This window comes from Mustela nivalis (assembly GCF_964662115.1).
Source record: "Mustela nivalis genome assembly, chromosome: 5".
NCBI classification, from domain to species: Eukaryota; Metazoa; Chordata; class Mammalia; order Carnivora; family Mustelidae; genus Mustela; species Mustela nivalis.
The window spans coordinates 80,760,013-80,782,728 of NC_139024.1; the positions used below are offsets into that span (position 1 = coordinate 80,760,013).

Consider the following 22,716-nt stretch of genomic DNA (forward strand, 5'->3'; position numbering starts at 1 on the left):
TTTTGTTCATTTTTCCCCCTTTACTAAAGTGCCACTTTTTAATGATCACATCAGTTTTGTGTCTCTTGGCTAGAGAAAATTGCTGTCAATTATGTCCCACCACTGCCTCTGAGCTTTTTTTCTTTCTGGTTGGTCTTTAACCTAATAACATACTTCTGTGTGTACACTAATGGCATCTTGACGATGATAATGGGCAGTAGCTCAATTAGGAAACATTAGAAATCATGCAGTTTAGTCTCTCACCGTGTACACAAATTCCTAAAATGACAAGGGATTTCATTTTCCTTTGTCCTTTGCATTCTGAATTCTTTCATGTTTCCTGCCTCACACCCACCCATATCACTCTTCAAACGTATCCCTCAGGTTTACTAAAAACAGGATTTTTAGGTGAGCAAAGCTCTTACCTATTTGCCAATCCCAGGGCACCTTTAACAGCTCCTTGTGCTCCATTATGGCTCTGCAAATTCAAAGAAAACAGACCCCATGAGCGAGATTATAATGCGTCCTGCCCTTTTTTTTTTTTCCTTATTTTTTCATTTATCAGATTTGTACAAGTCACAAAACAACCACCAAATTGCAAAAACAACCTTGGGCCAGGGATAGGGAAGTCTGCTTTGGCAACCTGAGGTTCCTCCCTGCAGGGGCGGCGAGGGCATAGTGGCATTCCAACCTCCCACTGGCCTTTTCCCCAGAGAGTCTGCCTGCAGGCCTTGATTTCTTCTTGCTTAGATGCATTCTGACAAGTCATTGGTGAGGTAGGGAAAATTTCTGTGCTTGCAGGTTTAATCAGGTTTTTTTCGAAGTCAGTTTTCTGATTGAGGGTTCTCTAGGGCAGTGGTTCTCAAACCTTAAGGTGCCAAAAAGCCATATGAGGAGCATGTTGAAACAGTTTCCCTGTTCCTTCCCCAGAGATACGAGTTCGGCAGATCTGGGCTGTGTGAGGGGGGCAAGTTCTCCTGTGGTGCGGCTGTTGCTGGTGAGAAAAACGCACTTTGAGAACCACAGCTCCAGAAGAGGACCAGGAGGGTAAACTGGCCCTGCTCCACCAGAAATATGTTGGTTGGGGCACACACTCAACATACCCCATTTGACACACACAGCCCTGTGCCACTTTGATTTTGCCAGCAGTGGCGCTGAGGGGCAATAGTCACTCAAATGGACTACAATGAAAACAAATGAGTGCTGGATAGCTGTGGATATTTTTTGGATTCAGGAATAAGAATCCATAAAACGAGCCCTCTATCTACAAAATGTTGGTTATGAATTGTTGAACAGGGCAATCTCTTTTCCTCTCACAAAGTTGAAGCAACAAATTTAGGAGTTTTAAAAATGCCATCCCACTTTCAAAATGAATCAAAACTAATTCCTTTTCAGAGACCCTCCCCATCTTCGTGCCCCGTTTGCTATGGGGTTTTCTCCCCATGTCTTGGGATACGAAGATTTAAAGGATTCTTGGAAACAGCCTATTGGCAAAACATGTTTACGGCAATGCCAAAATATCTTCCATAAATAATTTAAGATACTGAATTGATACAATGACAAGGCACTTGCCTTATAGAAAGGGATTGGGTGAAATCAGACTGCGGGCTGTACTATCCATCTTCACCCCTTACGTGAAACTAAAACATATGGTCCTTCTTGATGGAAAAGTGTGCTTCGTTTGACACTTATTCTCACGATGATTCTGAGCCACTAGTCTGTGGTGACACATATACATCAAGACAGGTGGGGTGTTTTGGACTTTCAGATGCTTGATGAATGTCTGTGTTTTATCTCCATATGTTTAAGGACAAGAGAACACCAAACTTCTAAGAGACGAATTTGAAATATGGTTCCTTCAGGCAAATCCTTGAGCAATAAAAGAATGAACTTGTGAAAGGACAAACTTACACTGTGAGCTTTCTAGCAGTTGTTGTCAGGAGTAAACAGGTGTCCCTCTTCAGAAGTGCATCCAATCATTGCATTTATGCTTTGCTATTCTACTTCTCTAAGTAAAACCATTGGCTGGTTTGGGAGAACCAGTGTACTTCTACTGCTTTCTTGTAAATTGTGCTCAGAGTCCACTAAGTGGTTTTCTAATAATTGATAATAAACTTGTTTAGTTTTGAAGAAGTTTACTAAGAAAGATGCTGAGTTTTCAGATTTCATGGAGGAGGTTAGTGAAAGGCTTCCAGTCTTGATTTTTATAAAATAAAGCAACAAACTGTACCCTAAATGAAAATAATTAGAATAAGCCCTAAGAGTATCTACTGTCTAAATTTCTTATCATTTTTACTCACAATTGAATTCCGCTGAAAAAAGCCCCAAAGAGTCCAATCATCCCCAGAAATTCCACTCGACTCAGGGTTCGGATGATGTATTCTTCCCAGACGTTGGAAATACCATATAACGTGGCTCCTCCTAAGACCAGAAGGTCCCCTACCAGCTTATTTTCCCCTAGAAATAAGAAACACAAATGCAGCTTCATTAAAATGTTCTTAATGAGAATCTGGCACCAGAAAATTGAACTTCCTTTGTCTATTCTATTCCAATGTTTTTACAAAAGTCCGGTAACTTGCCAACTGAGATCTAGTAAAGCGTGTTTAACTGCGCTTCAGATAGGTTCTGGTATAAAAATCTTGCCTGTGTATGCCCAACCAGAAGTCTTCTTTTACCCCAAAAAGCGACCAGTTGCTTCTAGGATGCACCATCTCTACAAAGCCCTGTGTCTACTGTCTATATATATGTCTAGGAATATATGCTAATACATGTACATGTTATATTTGCTGCAGGGTGCTTTCCAACAGTTTAGTGAACATGGTGTAGCACAAACAGAGCTAGTCTGAATTTTCACCCTCTGCTCTATAGGGAGAGAAGCTGTGACAGAAGTAGTCGGGACTCTTTATTTTGACTGTGGGCAAAATATGTCCTTGCTTAGAAAATAAGAGTGAAAGAGATTATGAGTTGAAACTTTCAACTCCCTAAAGTAAGTAGTGCAAGAGTGAAAATATAGGTAATTCACTATTACATTAATATTTTCTTCTATTTTCATAAAAATGTCTATTTGTTTGGTTTTTTTTTTAAGATTTTATTTATTTTTTTGACAGAGAGAAATCACAAGTAGATGGAGAGGCAGGCAGAGAGAGAGAGAGAGAGAGGGAAGCAGGCTCCCTGCTGAGCAGAGAGCCCGATGCGGGACTCAATCCCAGGACCCTGAGATCATGACCTGAGCCGAAGGCAGCGGCTCAGCCCACTGAGCCACCCAGGCGCCCCAGAAATGTCTATTTGTTTTAAAACCAGTTTTGGTTGGTTTGAGTTTGGCCAATTTTTAATAAGTGCTACACCCCACTATTTCTTATCATTAGGCAAATTCTATTCTAGGAAGTGTGAAACCAGGAAAAAAGAGTGGACTTGAGCAGCCCATGAGGGCTTGTACTCAAGTAGTCTCCAGCTCTGTCCTCCTGTACAGCTCAGCATATGGGAGCATGGCAGGCATGAAGCTCCGAGGCACAAGAGAGGCCAGATGGGAAGGGTGCTCTCTCCAGTATGATTCTAGGGAAGGGGCTCACACCTCAGGGTAGTTAGCCTTGGATTCCCAGGTTGGCTGGAACAACTAAAACCACAGAACCAGGTTTTCAGTGCAGTGTTCATTTGGGATCACTGAGCATTCTCTAGGTAATGACTTCACAAAAAAGAATTTGTGCTGGGCTTGGGGAAAGACCTCTTTCTTCATTCATGCCTCTGCAGTGACATTGGGAGAGTCTATATTTACAGGCTCCCCTTGAACAATGCAGGAGATAGGGGTGCCGACCACTGCCCCCCAAACCCATGGTCAAAAATCTGCATATAAATGTTGACCTCCCAAGGACTTAAACACTAATAGCCTACTGTGGACCAATAATAAGCCTACGGACTTACCAATAATATAAACAATTAACACATATTTTGTATATGTAATATATACTGTATTCTTACAATAAAATATGCTGAAGAAAAGAAAATATTAAGAAAATCAAGAGGAGGAGAAAATACATTTACAGTGCCATACTGTATTTATTGAAAAAAAAATCCATGTACAAATGGGCCCTTGCATTTCAAATGAATGCTGTTCAAAGGTCAACTGTACTCTTAACCGTGTCACTTTTCCTAAGGCCAATTTCTACTCCTGGTAAGGATCACAGAGCGAAGAGTCACTGAAAGGTGAGAGAGCTTGCTGGAGTCAGCATCCTGGAAAACCACTACTTAAACACCAGATGGAGAAATAAATGGTGAATTAGACTATTCTGGAGTGTTGAAAGACTATTCACATAATTTATGAAAATGAACCCATCCCACTGAATATTTTTGGGTTTTAAATGTGACCAACTGCCTTGTTTTTCTGGTACTCTCTTGTTTTTAGTACCAAATTCCCTCAACTCAGGAAACTCTATCATACTGAGCAACCCGAGACAGTCATTTCTCCTAATTCACTGCAATAGAACAGCTGTACCTTTCTTATAAGGGTCATGATTATAGAGAAATGAGTACAAGTGCTATAGCAGAAAAAATACTGGCTAGATTCACATCTAAGCCACACCATTTAGTACTGGTGTGCCCTTGCACACACTTCTCATCTCCATTAGCCTTGATTTCTTCAGCTGCAAAAGTGAGACTAAGAAAACTTTCTTTGCATATTTAGGAGAATTAAATAAGATAATGCATGGGAAAGTGCCTTGCACCAAAAAAATGGTCACTCTGTTTCTGATTTAATTAAAATGTTCCTCCTTGGATATGTTTTCTCTTCCTTGAAATAACTACAAAATTATGTTTAATAATAAGAAAAAATGTCATTATAGGTATCTAACATCTTTAATAAATGAACTAAAAGATGCAGTAAAAGTATTATAGTCGAATTATGATCATAGTGGAGAGCAAGAAATATATTTATCATAAGGAGCTGTTTTAATTGAGTTTCATCTTAGTCTTAGGACTTTCTCCCACTTGTACAGCACACTCCCCAGGCACCAAGGCAGAACCTCCTAGGGCCACAGACTGTGGGTGCCTTCTCTCCACTTCTGTCTGCAGTGGGCAAAGCTGTTGGCAAAGATTCCTCAGAAGCATGATTCCTGATATGGACATTTTGAGCCTGCTGCCATCTGTGACGTTTCCTTTAGCGAGGCTTAAATCAAAATGAGGAAGAAACATCCTAACAAGAAGAATGAGAGCAATTACTTAAATTATAATGAAGTCAGAGGAACTTTGAACAGGCCGTTATCCCTGTGCTTGAGGAGAGAATTTTCAAAATCCCAAGCTAAGGTGAACTCTGGATCGAGCAATAAAAAAAGGATGAAGTCAGTCTCTTTTCCTATGAAAAGCTCTTGATTGGGGGATGATGATTTATATTGAGTTGAATGCCTGACTGAGGTTCTGATGAGTGACTGAAGTATTTCAAAAAATTTCTGTCCCTGGTGAGTAATAACACTGAGCCAATTCTACTGTCAAGGTAAAAACAAATGGACTGTTTTGCATAGTGATGCACGCCACTGTTAATATTAGATTGTCCTTAAAACCAGACTGTTTTTTTCTTCTTTTTCCAAAACATTTTGCGTGACAGCTTAAATTGCTGCCTTATTTATTTTGTCTAATATATTTTATAAAATAAGCCCTTGATCCTATATTTGGGCTGCCTTTAGAACACCATACCATGTACTTGGGCCCCCTTACTTTAGCACAAAAGGTACTCTGTGATGATAAATTTTAATTGTTAACACGAAGACTTCACATATCACAAAAAAGGAGGGTGCTGTGAGTCTTAAACAGATAAAACCTGCTCTAGTGTGTTTGAGCTACTTTGCATTGTTTTTTAAAAAATTATTTCTTTCGGAAGATCCTCAAATGGACTTTCTTTTCTTTAAGAGTATCACTCCTCTCCTAATACTGTGTTTGAAATCAAGAAGATATTTTTTTTGTCCCTAGGAGAAGTGAATACAGTCTAGTGAAATCAATTCAATTTAGCTTAAACATTCTGGGCTTTGAACATTCAGATTGTCAGGGCAATGGTCTTCCTTGACCAGGAAATGCAAGATGACAGCAGGTGGTCCAATGGCTAAGGTTCAGCAAAGCAGAATTTTCATAAATAAGGGCAGACTGTTCTGCTTAGTCTATGTTTCTGTCCTTCCAGTAAAGCAGAGAAAGTGTAATTAAATTATAACTTCAGAACCACTAGCCACATTATATCAGACAAAAACAAAACAAAAAACTCTGATTTTTCCAAAGAGATTATCCATATCAGGATCACATGGGCATAGAGCATGAAGCTGGCCCTTTCACATGATATCTATTGATATCCCATGAACCCGTGTTTCATAGAAAATAATCTGGGAGAAGCTGGTGTGTGTATTTTAGCCCATCTGTTAAGGTAGGGTTGATTATGCTGTGTAGGCAGTGGGTTTGTGAGGACCCCAAGGCTTTCCCTCTTTTACTCCGTGTTGTATCTTTAGCTCCCAGAGATGTGGAAGAGGAAAGGAAGCCCCCCCAGAGTTCAAGAGCCTTGGGTTCTATTCTAGACCGGCTCTGGTAGCTCTGTGACCTTGGCAACTTGGCTTCCCCGTATCTTAGCGTTCTTGTGGGTCACAAGAAGTTGCTGAACAAGGTCTGTTTCAGCTACAATGTTCTATGATACAACCTGAAAAGATAAAATGTATTTATTTTCTACACTTCCTACAACCTAGGCACTTCATACAACCTAGGTTCATTATGACAAACATCCCAATTTTGATTATCATCTAATTCCCTACAAGGAAGGACAAGTCTAAGAACTATAGAAATGGGAATACTTTCTATCCTATTCTTGATATTAACAAAGGAGGTCATTTTTTTTTCCTGTTCTTCAAAACCTTATGTAGCATAAGAATTTTTGTACATTTTAAAGAACTTCAAGGCTTAAAAAAGGTTCCTCTGGAAACCATCCTCATCATCCCGAATCAGGATCCCCATCAGATTTATTGCAATTTGATGAGTAAATCTTGAAGCTTTACCTTATAGGTCTACAAGCTGTGATTGATAACCACAAATCCTTCCTACCAAAAAAAATAAACAAACAAAAAAATCATGCACAAGGAGAGTAAATTTAGCTTCCCCTCCATAAAAATATTATGTATTCTCAATCTAGTCTTCAAACTTCAAATATCCACTCTTAGCTTATATACCAACCTTCACCCAGTGGTTTAAGAACTCAATCTTTCCTTGACTTGAGAAAGAAAGAGTTGGAGGGTCAGGCTGGGGCAGGCCCCTGCACTTCAAGAGAGGACCACCAACACCATGTCTAACCAGCTGGTTTGGGTCAGGTAGTAAAGACCTTCCAAAAGAGCCTCCAAATGGGTCCTAACCCCCAATTTTAAACACCATCTGATTGTTTCTGAATATATGCAGAAAGAGCAGAAATTTTGTATTTTGCCTTTTTAATTTACTCATGAAACATGGATTAAGCACCTCCCACATGCTATATTCAAGGTGCTGAGGAACAAACATAACTCAGACACAGACATTGGGAACCCAGCTTCCTTGTTCCTACCCTACCACGAACATTCCACATCTTGTCTTGGCCTCACACATATGGGCACGTAATGGGGCAAACACCTAGGGACTCACCTGCTCCCTGATGTCTTCCCACGAGGACATCCGCTCCTGCCATGCAGCCCATTCCCAGGATGCAGACCACGATGCCGAGGAAATGCACAGCCTTGTACCGAATCAGCAGGAAGAACCAGGAGAGCAAAATCACCACCGGGATCACAAAGCAGTCCAAGAGCTATAGGGAAGGAGTAAGGTTAGCAACAATAGGATGTTCAGGAAGAAGTTTCCCATATAATAAAGAAAAATCACTCAACCCTGTAGAGAAGGTATTTCCCCTGAACCTGAGTGTCTGGGTAGACCCAGAACTGATTCAGTTAAACAGACTCTGAAAAAAGCACAAACTACTTAAACATCTCCCCAGCTGTGAGGGAAAGGGCAGAAGGCCAATGGATGACAGGAGTCCTGTTCACCAACTAGGTGAACTAGGTGAACTAGGCCAACTAGGTGGGGGCAGGTCTGCCTCCCATCTTTCTCGGTGCCCAGACGCCCCCAGAACACCTCACATGAGGGAAGAACACCTCACATGAGGGAAGAACACGCGGAGCCGTTTTAGATGGTTCCACTATTTTAGGAGTAAAATAGTGGAGGTGAAGAGGCAGAGGTCTTACCATGTTTTATAAATTACTAGAATTTAGACAAAAGTTGAACTTAAATTTCTCCCAGATAACTGTCTCCTTGCTACTTGTAAACATATTTCTCTAAATATAAACACAAAATGACTCTCAAGTTTACAATACTTTAAAAATTCTGTTGTAAAACAGAATAAAGAGGGGAGGGAATAAAGAGGAGAGAAAAAGATTTTTATTTCGTTTCTTACATATTTTGGGCTAATAGTGAGATTCCACCTGACATGGAAGCCCCAGGAGTGGGTAGAGGGTCGGCCCTAATCATGGAGCAAGTTAACGTGGTGAAATGAGGAGCCCGTGGCGACTGGAGTCCAGAGGTTTGAATTTGAGTACCGTATCCTTCCTCAGAGTATCGGGAACTCAGGCAAATTACAAACTCAGGAAGCCTCAATTTCCTGCTAGTATAATGAAGAGACTAACTCACTGACTTCCTCCAAAATGGACCGAGAAGCTTAGACATAAAACATGAGAAAACATTTTATAAATTACAAGGGTCTCCATGCTGGTCTGTAATCGTGCTTCCAAACACATGCTCTGGGCCCCCCAGAGCAGGTTGTTTCTACTCCATCCTAGTAAAACAGAGTGATCTTTGGATGCTCCAGCAAGGCAGTATCTCCACTAGACAAACTACGTCCCACAGGACTTCCAAGTCCAGGTACCAAATGAGAAACTGGTGATTCTGTCCCACCACCCTGTACCACTCCTCTGCTAGAATCCTAAACAAGTGACTTCAGCACCCCAAGTCAGATGCAGGGCAGTGATCCCTGTATTCCTCCACTCTTACTGCCTATATCCTGTCAATTACCAAGTGCTGCCAATTCCATCTTCTAAACATCTCAAGTGCATTCATGCCACTCTCTCCCATTTTTGCCACCTGGACTAAGCTGGCATCCTATCTTACCTGGAATAAGCCTTTCTGTCCTGTCCCAGGGTCTTTAATCATGCATCCCCCTTCCTCTGGAATGCCCCATCTGAATTCCCGAACTCCTGCCCCCTTTTCCTTTAGGCCTGCACTTATATACTGCCTTCTCAAGGAAGCCTCGTGGGTTCCTAGGCTAGGTCAGGTCCATCCATGCTTTCCTTGTGTACTGTGTCCTTTATAGTGTTGATTGCAACAATACGTAATGAGTACAGAATTATTGGCATGATGTCTGACTTCCTTATGTGTCCAGTGGTCGATGAGAGCAGGACTACATTCTCAGTACCCAGACCCTGCTGTGTTCATGAGAAGAATCCCAATGATAGTGACTGAACAAGTACATATAGGATTTTTGATGATCAGTAACATCCAAGATTCATTAAAGGATGAAAAATATTTGTATATTTGCAAAGCATGCCTGCCCATCAGCATGACTTTGGGGACCATAAACAACACTCAGAATCCCCTCCTTCCCAAAAGGTTTTTGTGATTGGCAGACTCTCAGGGTTCTTTGTCCCTTGGTCTCCTTTGCATCACAAGCAATCAGAATTGTAAGCTTTCCCTTGCCCCCCCCCCCCACCCAAGGGCCCTGTGAATGCTGAGTAAGAGTCTGTTGCCTGGGGTCTGAGTCTATAGGTCACAGCACTCCCCTGAGGGACTCTGTATTGGGGTGGAGGCTGCTAGCATTGCCCAATAGCACAGGCTTGCTTACTGCACAGTTAATTAGCAAGTTAATGATCCTATTTGATATGGTAAAATGCTCTAAGGCAGTTAGTACAACAGGCTTCAAATGCCACTGAAGTATATTAGGAAATTTGAGTTTGCCAGTGAAAATTATTCATTGGACAAAAAAAAAAAAAAAAAAAAAACCAAAACCAGTTGGTGTGTCTTGTTTTAAAAATTAGAAATGATTGAATCAATAGTTGAAATATTTAGCTACAAGCTCCACAATTTGGATTTCATTGTCCAGCTGGAAGCCCTTGGTCAGTGGAGCTGAGGGCTTCTGTTCCTGAATGATGAAAGGCTAACCAGGCCATCGTTCAAACTTTGGGGAGGACTGAGTGAGCGTTTTTGGTTCTCAATGTCGTAAGAAACCCCAAAGAGCTGGATGAGTTCTGGGATCTATTCCTTTAATGGGTTGAACTGAAAAATCCTTATTTGTACATGGCTGGTGGTCCTATGGATGGGGAATACCTTTAAATGGAAAAGGAAAGAATAAAGAAGTATACAGTTCAAGCCAGGGTTTCTGGAATATTCAGCTGGGGAAGCTTAGTGCCCAGCATACAGTGGGGGATCAGTAATGGGTGGCTGAATGAATTAATGAATGGACAGGTACTTGACTTGGTATCACTGATTATAGGAAGGACATTAGGACTAATTCAGGCGCTGCTGGCATTTTGGATGGGGCAGTGTAATAGGCAGGATTGCCCCATGATCTCTGCAGGGCTTTCAGCATTGCTGGGCACTGGCCACTAAAACAAATGCTCGTATATACTTACAACCGCCCCTCAGTTTAGAATCAACTAGACTCCCCCTACTGCCTTTATTTAAAAGCTGGGGACTCAGAAGTTTCAAGAGATGAAGTGATATGCTCAAGGTCACTCAAACTGTTGTTATGGGGGAACCCCCCATAACAACAGTATTGTCATGTTTTTTTTTTTTTTTTTAAACAACATATTAATGAGGGTCGATGACAGGAATTGCCACAGGTAGAGATCTCATCCCTGCATCTGTAACTACAGAAGGAAATAAACATTTGAGAGCTTCTGTTAGTAAACAGGCTATTACTTTTTGGTGATTTTTTTTGGCTCCAGCCTTTTCCCTGTGGTCATATAGCATGAAACATACCGACAAAATAATTCTCCAATAGTTTTCTGGTGGCTTAACTCCTTAGCAAAGTGGTTGTTGGAGTAATAAAAGAGAGAAGTGTGATAACAGAGGTCCACAATTGGGGCTGTTAAATAAAGCATAAAGAACAAAAACCCTTCTGATTCAGTCATTAATCTTTAGGAGACTTACCTTTCTTTGCATACATTTCTATATCCAAAAAGAAATGATAAAATATTAACAACCAAAAAATAAACAAATGAATAGTATTTCATAATTATCTTTTTTTCCTTTCTCTCTTTACAAGATTTTATTTAAATTCCAATTAGTTAACATACAGTGTAATACTATTTTCAAGTGTACAATATAGTGATTCCATACTTCCAGACTACGCCCGGAGCTCATCACAGCAAGTGCTCTCCTTAACCTGCATTGCCCGCTTAACCCATCCCCCCACCCACCTCCCCTTTGGAAACCATCAGTTTGTTCTCTATAGTTAAGAGTCAGCTTCTTGGTTTGCCTCACTCTTTTTTCACTTTGCTCCTTTATTTTGTTTCTCAAATTCCACATATGAGTGAAATCACACAGTATTTGTATTTCTCTGACTGACCTATTTTGCTTAGCATTATCCTCTCTAGCTCCATCCATGTTGTTGCGAATGGCAAGATTTCATTCTTTTTATGCTCTGAAAAATCTCAACAGACACGAAGAACACCATGGAAAGAAAAGTGTTCATTACAACCTTGGATTTACATCTTTTTTATCCAAAAGATTTAAACGAACTCTTCCACATCATTAGTCTTTAGACGCTACCTGCCAGAGAGGTCTATGATCCCAAGTTGTCTGACTATTGATGGAGGCACTGGGGCATACCATGCTCAGTGGGTGGGGCACATTCTCTGAAGACAAGGTGATAGCTCCAGGATTATTATTTAAACTTGGTAGCTTTAAATAACATTTACAGTAGGTTTTACATGTTATTAATATTTTGCTTAGTTTGTACTTATTTATTATGAATATACAGTTCGCAAAACACATTATTTTTACTTTATCTCCAAAAATAGCACTTGAAAGGAGTTATGATTATACATTTTTTATGGGTAAGGAATCTGAACCTCCAATAATAGAGCAAGTTAGTGCCTCCAGTAATAGAGCAACTAGGGCTAAAATACTAGTATTTGCACTCCTAGGCTTCACAGAGTTAAAGTGCAGCTTCCAAAAATTATTTAATAATAACTAAAAAACTGTGTTGACATTGCTTTTAGGACAACAGAAGTTAATATTAAATAACTTTATATATATATATATATATATATATATATATATATATATATATATTTTATTTTTAAGTACACATTGGAAGATCATTTAACTTTTTCTCCTCTCTCAGCCTCCCTGTCTTTTCAGCTTCAGCCAATCTCTTAACACTGGATCTTTCCTGACAGTCTTCAACCACACATGGTTATGCTCTCTCCTTAACACACACACACACACACACACACACACACACACACACACACACACCCTCTTCTTGCCAATACCCACAAAAGCTTCTCTCTTCCTTTCTATGCTAACCCCATTTTCCAACACTCCCCAGACCACCTCTCTCTGGATTCAGACATGCTCAATCTGGTTTTTATGCTCACATGTAAGTCCCTCCTCTCCTCTAACATGGTCATTCCTCCTTCACTATATTTTTCTCCACCATCTCACTCAGAACCTGGGATTTAGTAGATGACCACTAAATGCTTGCAGAATTCAAAACAAAACAAAACAAAACAAAACAAAACAAAAAACCTTTTCTACCCTTACTCTGTCCCTAATTCTGCTGTTCCCATGACTTTGTTGCTTGCCATCGCACTAATTTTATTTAACTTATTTCTTGTATGAAATAAGAATTTTATCCCTCCTACTTTACTTGATGTGTGTCTATCTTTGTCATGTGCATATTTAGTTGATATGTATCTATGTCTCTACAATATCTTTGTGAGTAAATGTAAGTGGCTGAACTCAGAGCCACTATATAACTTGACTAGTTGAGTCCTATTACACATGGATGATTATGATGATACATTTCTGACTGACACAGAATTTCACTGTACAATCACCAGCACATTAATATAAGTTCTGATTGTTAAATGTAATCATGATACTTGACTCTCAAAATTAGTGCAAAATGATTAAATAAGGAAAATAATGTAAATCCTGTCCCCATGACATATCCCATAAGCACGCAAAGTACAACAATCTCACTTGTGGTACGATACACCGTAAGCCTGCCAATAATCACATATACCATTGGATTACTGCATCCTCTCTCTGTGTTGTGTCTCTACATCTATCTCACCTTCATTTATTTGAAAGAGAGAGAGAATGGTGCATTTGAGTTGGGGGAGGCAGAAGGAGAGGGAGAGAGAACCCTCAGGCAGACTCCCTGCTGAGTGCAGACCCTGATGGGGGACTCCATCTCCTAACTGTGAGATCATGACCTGAGCCAAAATCAAGAGTTGGCCCATCAGCCGACTGAGACACCCATGCGCCTCTAGTATTTTTGTTTGTTTTAATCAAGACAGAAAATGTAGACAGTCACATAGCACCTAAAGTAAATGGTATACTTAGGCTATTGTTAAATTTTTCTCTTAATTCCACAGTTTCACCAAATTAATCCAAAGTATAAACAAAATTAATTTTATTTTTAAAAAGAATCAGTAGCTTTGCCTGGAGGTACAGCAAAAGGCCCAGTAGGTTACTTCTTTCCACTAGAAGTGATTTCTTCCAAAAGACCAAATTTAAGACTTAGATTTTATCCCTTTCAAAAAGTTACTTTAATTTATGAAAAGGAACAAATACCAGAGCATCATAAGGGTCATAAAATTAGCTTGTCATGCTATTTTATGTTTTCTGACTTGTGTGCTTACAAGCTTTGCAACATGATGATGATGAAAAATGTAGGTAACCTGGATGGGAGAATTGCTCTGCAAATCCAAAACAGGCATTTCAGGAATCTCCCTAGAATTTACATTTTGTTCTTATAGACTTAAAGACTCAACATGGCTTGTCCTTTAGCTCCATCTTATGGACCTTAAATATCTTCAGAAAAACTGAGTCACTCTGATAAAATATCTATATTCAGAGGCTTAGAGGTTGTCTTTTGTGGCTAACAAGCTACCTGTACTGTTTTCTTTAATGTTGAATATTTGTGGTTCCAATCACTTACTTCTGCTCTCCTCTAGAATCTATCTGGCAGAAAATAATAACTTGACCCATTTGGATTAGCTATTTTTGTAGGTCAAATTGGTTGAATATTGACAGTTCCTCTTGGTCACCTAAGATATCCAAAGAACCAAATGGAGATTAGATGCCAGCTGTATTAACATTAGATCTGGTGTGCAGAAGACAGTCTTGCCTCCTATTTCCCACTTCAATTTTAACTTAGCCTAATCTTTTTTAGGCAGATATACCGGGGGAAAACAGCCACCAAGCCAAGGCCTCTTTCTCAGGGGTCCTTCTAGCATGGGACAATCCACAAAGCAGGCAGAAATGAAACATTAGGATGACAGTTTTTTTCCTCCTTTTTTTTTCCCTATTAAGACATAACAACCCCACCAAGCAGTAAAGTTCCCTATTGGATATTGAATTAGCTATTTCCTCTTTAAGGTGAAGTAAGGAGGGATGGAGAAAAAAGACAGTTTTCTTCCATTCTCTCAGTGTTTAGAAGCGAATGGACGTCCCCCTGGGCCCAAGTGGTATCATAGGGAAAACAGGAGTTCCTGCTTCTTCCTTCTATACCATTTTGGTTTGGCTAACATGTACGTTCACATAAATGTTCATTCCTTGATCAAAGTTCTACGTATCGTATTATCAGTCACAAAAATCTCTAGAAGGAGAAAATCAGCATAAGATGTTAACAATGGTCATCTTTGGATAAGGTAACCACTGTCACAATCCCACCATCTCAATTCTCTGTGGTTTCCAAATTTCCTCTCTTGAGTATATACAGCTTTCAAAATATATACAACAACACATGTTAGGAGAGTGTAAAAAACCTACAAGAGTCAGATCAGTCTTTCTCAAGGGAAGCAGATGGTTTGTAAAAAACTTAAAACAAAACACAAAACCCGCCACCCAACTGCTCCCATTCCAGCAGAGCATAATGAGGAGGTGATCTCATCCCTCTTTCTAATTGTCTGCCAAAAAGACTCCTCCGCCAGCCTCGGGGCTCCTCATTAGCGCTCCCCTCCGGCTATTCACAGGGAAAAAGCTCCCCTCACGTGGCCCAGCTGTCAGAGGCTAAACCTGAGGCAACTACCGAGGTGATTCCAGGAAAGAGAACATTTCCCTACTTTCCCTTCCTCTGCTTCTAATTGGCAATTCTCCTGTGTTTCTAAAAGTGATATATATTATAAATTCATCTCCGGTGAGTAAAACTGAAGCATTAACAGAGAAAGATCTTAAAAAAGGACAATCTTCAGTATCACAGACACAACAAAAGTCCTTTTTTGGCAGACAGTCCAGCTGAAGAGAGTGGGGTATAAATTTGGAAAATGCACATTCATACGAAATCAAGAACCACTTTAATTCAGTGGCCTGGACACGTACCCATCCCCGGAGCGTTTGAAAAATCCAACTGGGAATATCTTTCATTAGGAACAGGCTTTTCTGGTAGACTCCATCCTTCCCTCCACCTCTCGGATTTTTTTTCCTCTCAGAGTTATTCTATTCATAACACCTCCACCCCTATACCTTAGGACCTAATGTTTAGGTTTTATTGTCTTGAAATATTCATATTAGATGAAGACATATTTCCATCATGTTGCCCAAGAGAGCCAAACTAATAAAATGTGTCCTTGTGCTGATTATATGACAGCCCTATTCCAGGAAATGTCCTATTTCCGAGACTTAGAAAAAGATTTTCACCAAACTACTTTTCTTGTTACTACTGGTAAGGATTTAAACGTGTGACTTTTCTACGTCTCCTTGTGCCCGTCCATCAGAAGAACTTCCTAGCTGTTAAAATACATTCACTTTGCTTCTTTGGCTTCAGCTCTCAAAGACAGAAAGAAAGAAAGGGAGGGGGAAAAAAAAGGTACTACCCTGCACTGAAAATCTGGGACAGGAACCTGGAAATCTAGGTGACCCCTGGAAAACAGATAATTAGGAGACATGTACTCCTTAGCTCGCTGTAGGGAAATCTATCTCAGGTGAGAGCAGAGCTTGTCCCAAAGGACAAATTCCTTCTGGATGAGCATCACCGGACTTTGAATCAGGTTTAAGAATAAGCTGTGATTATCAGTAAACTGGATTTTAGAAGTAGAGAGCAAGGAGTTCACATTTACTGAATGTCTACCTTAGAACAGGCAGAATGCTAGGTTCTTATTTTTCCCATTTTACAGATGCTAAAACAGAGTACTGAAGTGATAGGTAACTTACTTCAGGTCACACAGTCTGAAGTGTCAGAGCCAAGATGATCCCAGGTCTGCCACTCTTCTTGTACAAAGTGAGTATAAGCAGTCAGGTCCAGGTGGGGTAGAAACTATATCGGATCCAGTTATAACAACACTGGTCTAGGCTGGGTCAGCCTTGACTCTGTGCTCTTTCTTACCCTGAGAGCATGTTGGCAAGTGGGCAGACTCTGAGGGTACTGAAATTGTTGTCTGCGTTTTTTATATTAAATAAGGTGCAGTTTTTATATTTTTTATATTAAATATAATATTTAATGGTTGTCTGCATTTTTTTATATTAAATAAGGTGCAGTTTATAAGAAAAAGTGTATGAGAATTAGAATTGTATCACCAGAATGGAAACGGCTGCTTTCCGTTCATTACAGCATAAACTATGGCTCTATTTTGCTGAAAATATCCACTCATCAATATCCACTTAGTGAATGATACCTCTTCCCAGGAAGACAATCACAAACCTAGTTATGATTTTTTTCTTACATATCCAACATTTTTGCAGAAGGGAAAAAAAAAAGGAATTAGAATAGTTCGGGATTGGCGATGAGTCTTTGATACTGTGTGGCTATCTTGAGTGGTTTTTGGAGAAGCGGTTGCCTTAAGTCAGCCATGCACCACTAACTTGCATTTCTTATTTATAAAAATCATCAGACAGAAGAATATTAACAATAACATTAAAGAAAGCACACATTTCAAAACACATATTGAAGGGAATGAAAGTTTCTGATGAAATATTAATTCTACATTAATTTTGCATTACTTTTGATTCCTCCCAGCATTAAAACAGCAGGCAGAAACAATTTCAAAAGCTACAGGAGAACATCTTGTACTTTTTGGGGCTCTGCTTCTAGGTTTAACTCTTCTAGGTTTTATTAAAAAAGACAAAATCCGATTTTCATTGCCTTATGCTCATCATTTATTTATGTATTCAACAGGTGTTTAGTGAGTGCCCACTGCACACTCAGCACTGCTAGAGATGCAGCAGATACCAGAGTGAACAGGACATTCTACAACTTGGTCCAAAGCAGACAGATGCCAATGAAGACACATCTCTTCCCTGGAGTTCACCGTCCATGCTCCCCAAGGACTTGCCTAGCCCTGAAGCTCCCTCTGTCCTCTGTTCTTTGGGACCTTCCCGTTCTATCCTTAAGGGACCTGGCTTCCAGCATCTATCCCACGTCCCTCTTGATCCCATGCTCTCTGTTGGCTATTTTTCTTTGCCATATAGGCCCATGTTGATTTCACCCTGGAAGCCTAATTGCTCTGCAGCTATTTATTTATTCCCTCTTCACAGCCACTTTCTGAAAGAGTAATCTCTAGCCACTGCCTCCGGTATTTTGGCCCCAGTCATTCCTCAAGATACAGCAATACTGACACCTCTCTTGGCCGGGATCACCAAAGCTACAGTGTGCTGCTGCTTTTGACTAAACCTTCTGCAGCATTTGGCATTACTAATCATTTTCTCATTTAATTCTCTCCTCTCCTGATTTATGTCTTTTTTCTTCCCTCCTGCCTCTCTGGCCCTTCCTTCTGGGTTTTTTTGTTTTTGTTTTTGTTTTTTTTTTGTTTTTTTTGGTTTTTTTTTGACTCATTTTGTTCTTTTTGTCCCTCAAAGTTGTCACGTCTGAGGGCTCAGTCCTTGGCACTCTCATTTTCATATTCTACATATGCCACCCTCTGGCTGTCATCCACCTCTTACTTCCTTTCCTGCCAAACTTCTTGAAAAGAGTTGCATTCAGCCACTGCTTCCGTCTCCCTCAACTTCATTCAGCCACTCAGTGCAATCTGGGTTCTGTTTCCCGAGCACAGTCAAAACTGCTCAAAAATACACTTCTTGTTTTTGAACCCAGCAGAGACATTTTAGTCCTTACTGGACTCAGTATAGCATCTGACACTCCCTCCTGCTGGTGCTCTTACCTGCCAGGCTCCCCATCCATCCCTTCATCTCTCAAGCCTCCTTGTGAGACTGTTATGAGTTCCTAGTCTATGGGCTCCTGGATTCACTCTCATTTCTCCTATGCTATGCGTCTGGGACTTTGCCATAGTATCTGTTCCCATCTCTCCACACTTATCCTGAATGATGTCACCTACTATTCTGGCTTCAAAAGTCATCTCTCTCCTGATGACTTCCAAATCTACGTCTCAAATCTGGACCCATCTCTTAGACTCCAGAGCCTCCTGATCTTGTGTGGATGTACCAAAAATACCTACAGCTCAGCATGGCACAAACATAACTCACTTTGTATCTCCATACTGTTCTTCCCCCGCTGAACGCGACCACTGGAGACTTAGTTGCTCAGGTCTGAATCCCGAACCCTGATATCTAAGCAGTCACTCCATTCCTCCTGAAACACGTCCCTGACATGCTTCCAGGCTTTATCACATTCTTCTGGGTCTCCTCTTTCCTCTGGTCTCTGAATGTTGGCTGGTGCTAAGGCTCAGCATTCAGGTTCCTTCTCTTTTCCATTTACATTCACCCCATTGGTGATATAATCAGGCCATCTACTTAAAAATGATTCTAAATTATGGGGCGCCTGGGTGGCTCAGTGGTTTGGGCTGCTGCCTTTGGCTCGGGTCATGATCTCAGGGTCCTGGGATCGAGCCCCGCATCGGGCTCTCTGCTCCGCAGGAAGCCTGCTTCCCTCTCTCTCTCTCTCTGCCTGCCTCTCTGCCTACTTGTGATCTCCGTCTTTCAAATAAATAAATAAAATCTTAAAAAAAAATTATTCTAAATTAATAATCCAAGCCCCCACCTCTCTCCTGAACCCCAGATACATATCCCCAGCCGCCTCTAGCAAGCTCTGCCTGGATGTGCAACAGGAAGCTCAAGCCTATGTGGCCAAAGCAGAATCTTGATTTTCTGTTCCACATCTGCTCTTCCCCTACGTTCCTCATTTTACCACATGGCACAACCCAGTGGCTGAGTCCAATAACCGAGGAATCATTCTTGAATCTCTCAAACATCCCTCATACAAATACTCAGAAAACCTTATTGGCTCTATCTTATAAATGTATCCCCCAAGCTCTAGCCACCTTTGTGGTTAGCACCTGGCTTCAAGTCACTGCATCTTTCAGTCACTGCGCTGCATCTTCCATGTACAGTCAACTTTCCATGAGCAGCCACAGCCCCAGTGATCTAAAAATACCAATTAGGTCACATCAGTCCCCCACTCTGCACCTTGCACTCTGCACTTTCAAATGATTTTTCTTAGAACAAACCCAAAATGTTTTCCTTGATCTTATGTAATAGCCATATAAAATAATATAAAATAAAATAACACATATGTATTATTATATATAATAACATATATATTATATTAGCCTTATGTAATCTGGCCTCTACTTCTTTCTTCAATGTCATCTCTTACTGTGTCTTAAACATGCCAGAGCCTTCACCCTTATATTGTTCCCTTTCCTTAGAACTCTCTTCCCCATATCTTTGCACATCTTACTCCCTCATGTTCTGGTCTGAGGGAAAACAAAAGTGAAACTAAGTATAACTAAGTGAAACTAAGTATAACTTGGAAGGGAAGCTTCATGAGGCTAAGAATATGATCTTCATGCTATATATCTAGAACTCATAGAAAGGTATATGTAATATACGCTCAATAAATATTTGCTACACACATGGGTGAATAAAACGTGGATTGACCCTTCTTCATGCACACATCAAATAAGTCACCGAGTCCTGTCTTTTTAGCCACCTATATTTCTCTAGAACCTCTTTACTTGCCCTAGCCTGTCTGCCCCTTCCTCATCAGACCATGCAAATGAATTTTCTAAATTGCAAATTTCATCATATCATTACTACTCTAGAAACTCTCAGGATAAAGCCCAAGTCCCTTAACGTTGTTTGTCAGTCCCTTTGTGATCTGTCACCAGCTGCCTCTTCATTCTCTTCTTTGACCATTTCTCTTTCAAACTCCACGCAGAGCATTTTTAGTTTCTTTAACATGTCATGGTCTTTCTCAACGCATTTCTTTGCACCGGCTGTTCCTTCTGCCCAGAGTTCCTATGTCCGTCTCTCTCACTACCCCTCCCCTCATCCACTCAGACATATCTTTCAGAGCTCAGTTGAGACATTTCCTTTAGGAAGCCCTCTTTGGCTTCGCAAATCTGAATTAAGTGCCCCCTCAGGGGGTTCCCACTGGTCTCAGTATTATCAAATTGTACTTACTATGCTAAGACACAATTACCCTCCATAAGGAAAGGATTTTTTTCTCTCTTGAACTCAAGTTTTATTTTCTGAAGCTAGATGGTGTTTGGTACACACAAGGGCCCCTTAAATATTTTATTAATTCACTAAAAAATATTGGTGGAGCATCTAGAAGGGGCCCAGCGCTATCCGAGGAAATTAGAAATCTAGTTAAGAATAAAAAATTCTCTATATTTATGGAGTTTAAGTGACAATCAAAATATATAGTATGCCAATGGAGATAAAAACTATGGAGAAAAATGAAGCAGGGGAGAGGGAAGGGAGTGCTGAATGGGGCAGGAGATTGTGATTTTAAACAGGGTGGCCAGGGAAGGACCCTTTGAGAAGGGAACTTTGGAACAAGGTCCAGAGGTGCTTATCTCATTGTCTGGCAGATAGTAGATGTTGAATGGTGAAAATTTTCTGCTTCTCTGAACCATTTGGGGGGAATCTGCCATCACTGAGGTAACTAGTATTACCTAAAGCTGCTCATAGAGAGGACTTCAGCCGAAGGACCTGAAGGTGCATTTCTGTGTAGCACCTATTTCTGTCCTCATTCTCTGGCCCAGATGGTGTTGCATCTCCTAAACTGACCACAGAGTCCCCCCAGCTGATGGTTTCAGAAAATGCTCAGCTATATTCTGTCTTCCTGTTCAAGGGATCATGAATTGTAACTGGCCCCTGAGCCAGAAGATATAAAAAAGAGGGAAGACAGGAAGAAGGACAGAAAGAATTCCTGCTGTTTTCTCACAGGTTGGTGTTTTTATTAATTTTTATGGTCTAAGTCTTAAAAAGTCTTAGCAGCTTTTTAAAACAATATTTATTTATTTATTTATTTATTTAAAAGACAGAGAGAGAGAGCTCGAGCAGGGAAGAGGCAGAGGGAGAGAGAGAGAAAGAAGCAGACTCCCTGCTGAATGTGGAGCCTGACGAGGGGGCTCTGTCTCTAGATTCCAAGAGCATGACCTATTCAGAAACCAAGAGCAGGACGCTCCACTGAGTTTAAAAATCTTTTAAAAAAGATTTTATTTATTTATTTGATGGGGGAAGTCTTAGCAGCTTTAAGACTATACCCTTCATTCTTAATGCATCTCAAAGACTTTTACTCATTTATGATTTATCAACAAACACATCCCTTCAAAGGCATTGCCAAAGTAAGCAGGCTAATGAACGTATTTTCTTTTTTATAGTGCAAGTACATCATCCTACTTTACGTACTAATTGCAGGTGAATTTTGTGTAGTGATTGAATCAAAATGAGCACTTCTGTAAAGGCTACCAATCACGATGCAAGAGTGTTTTCCTGGATGTCTGTCCATGGCAGACAGCACCAAAATTGTCAGCCAAAGAAATCCATCTAGGCGGCACTGGGAGCATTGGGACCTTAGTGACCACAGAGAGGAAATAGGTCCTTGCCAGGATCCTTTTCTCAGAGAATGGAAACACCAGCACAGACAGACAACAGAAGATTGCCCTTGCACCTGTGTGTTTCTGGTTCCTTTTGGAAGGCCCTTGAAAGGTTAGCACCTTCAAATCTGCCTGGGGGTAGAGGAAGAATTAAATATTGTCTCCAAATGTATTCATTTCTTATTGCTGCTCTAACAAACGACCACAAACTTACTGGCTTCAAACAATATAAATTCATGATCATACAGTTCTGGAGGTTGGAAGTCCTAAAATCAACATGTTCACAGAGCTGCGTACCTTCTGGCAGCCCTCAAGAAGAACCCCTTTCTTTGCCTTTCTCAGCTTCTAGGGCAACCTGCATTCCTTGGTTTGTGGCTCCTTCCTCCATCTTCAAAGCCAAGACGGTAGGATCTTTAGGCTGCTTCCATGGCTGCATCTTCCCCCCACCCCGCACCGCCCTGACTCTGGGTCCTCTTTTCAAACGACCTTGTGATTATATTGAGGTCACTCAGAGAATCTAGGATTATCTCATCATTTCAGATTCATCAATTGTATCACATCTGAGAGTTCCTTTGTCTCGTAAAGTAACATATTACAGGGATTAGAACTCTAATATCTTTGGAGGGTCATTGTTCTGCCAATGACACAAGCTATGTTCATACATAAAGAAAGGTGTGCCTTGGAAATAATGAGG

The 22,716-nt window shown here is 40.6% G+C and overlaps 1 protein-coding gene across 3 annotated transcripts in view; it reads right to left on the bottom strand.

Annotated features, from left to right (window-relative positions):
• The window catches only part of SLC35F1 (solute carrier family 35 member F1), a 394,338-nt gene that overhangs the window by 37,801 nt on the left and 333,821 nt on the right, over nt 1-22,716 (bottom strand). For all 3 annotated transcript variants that reach the window (XR_014311866.1, XM_082730957.1, XM_082730956.1), the window contains exons 4-6: nt 7,609-7,768; nt 2,280-2,436; nt 405-457 (exon numbers count right to left, since the gene is read on the bottom strand). Coding sequence is in view for 2 of the 3 variants with exons in the window: in XM_082730957.1 (XP_082587083.1) it covers nt 405-457; nt 2,280-2,436; nt 7,609-7,768 (370 nt within the window). In the remaining variant the exon portion in view is untranslated. The remainder of the gene's footprint in view (nt 1-404; nt 458-2,279; nt 2,437-7,608; nt 7,769-22,716) is intronic.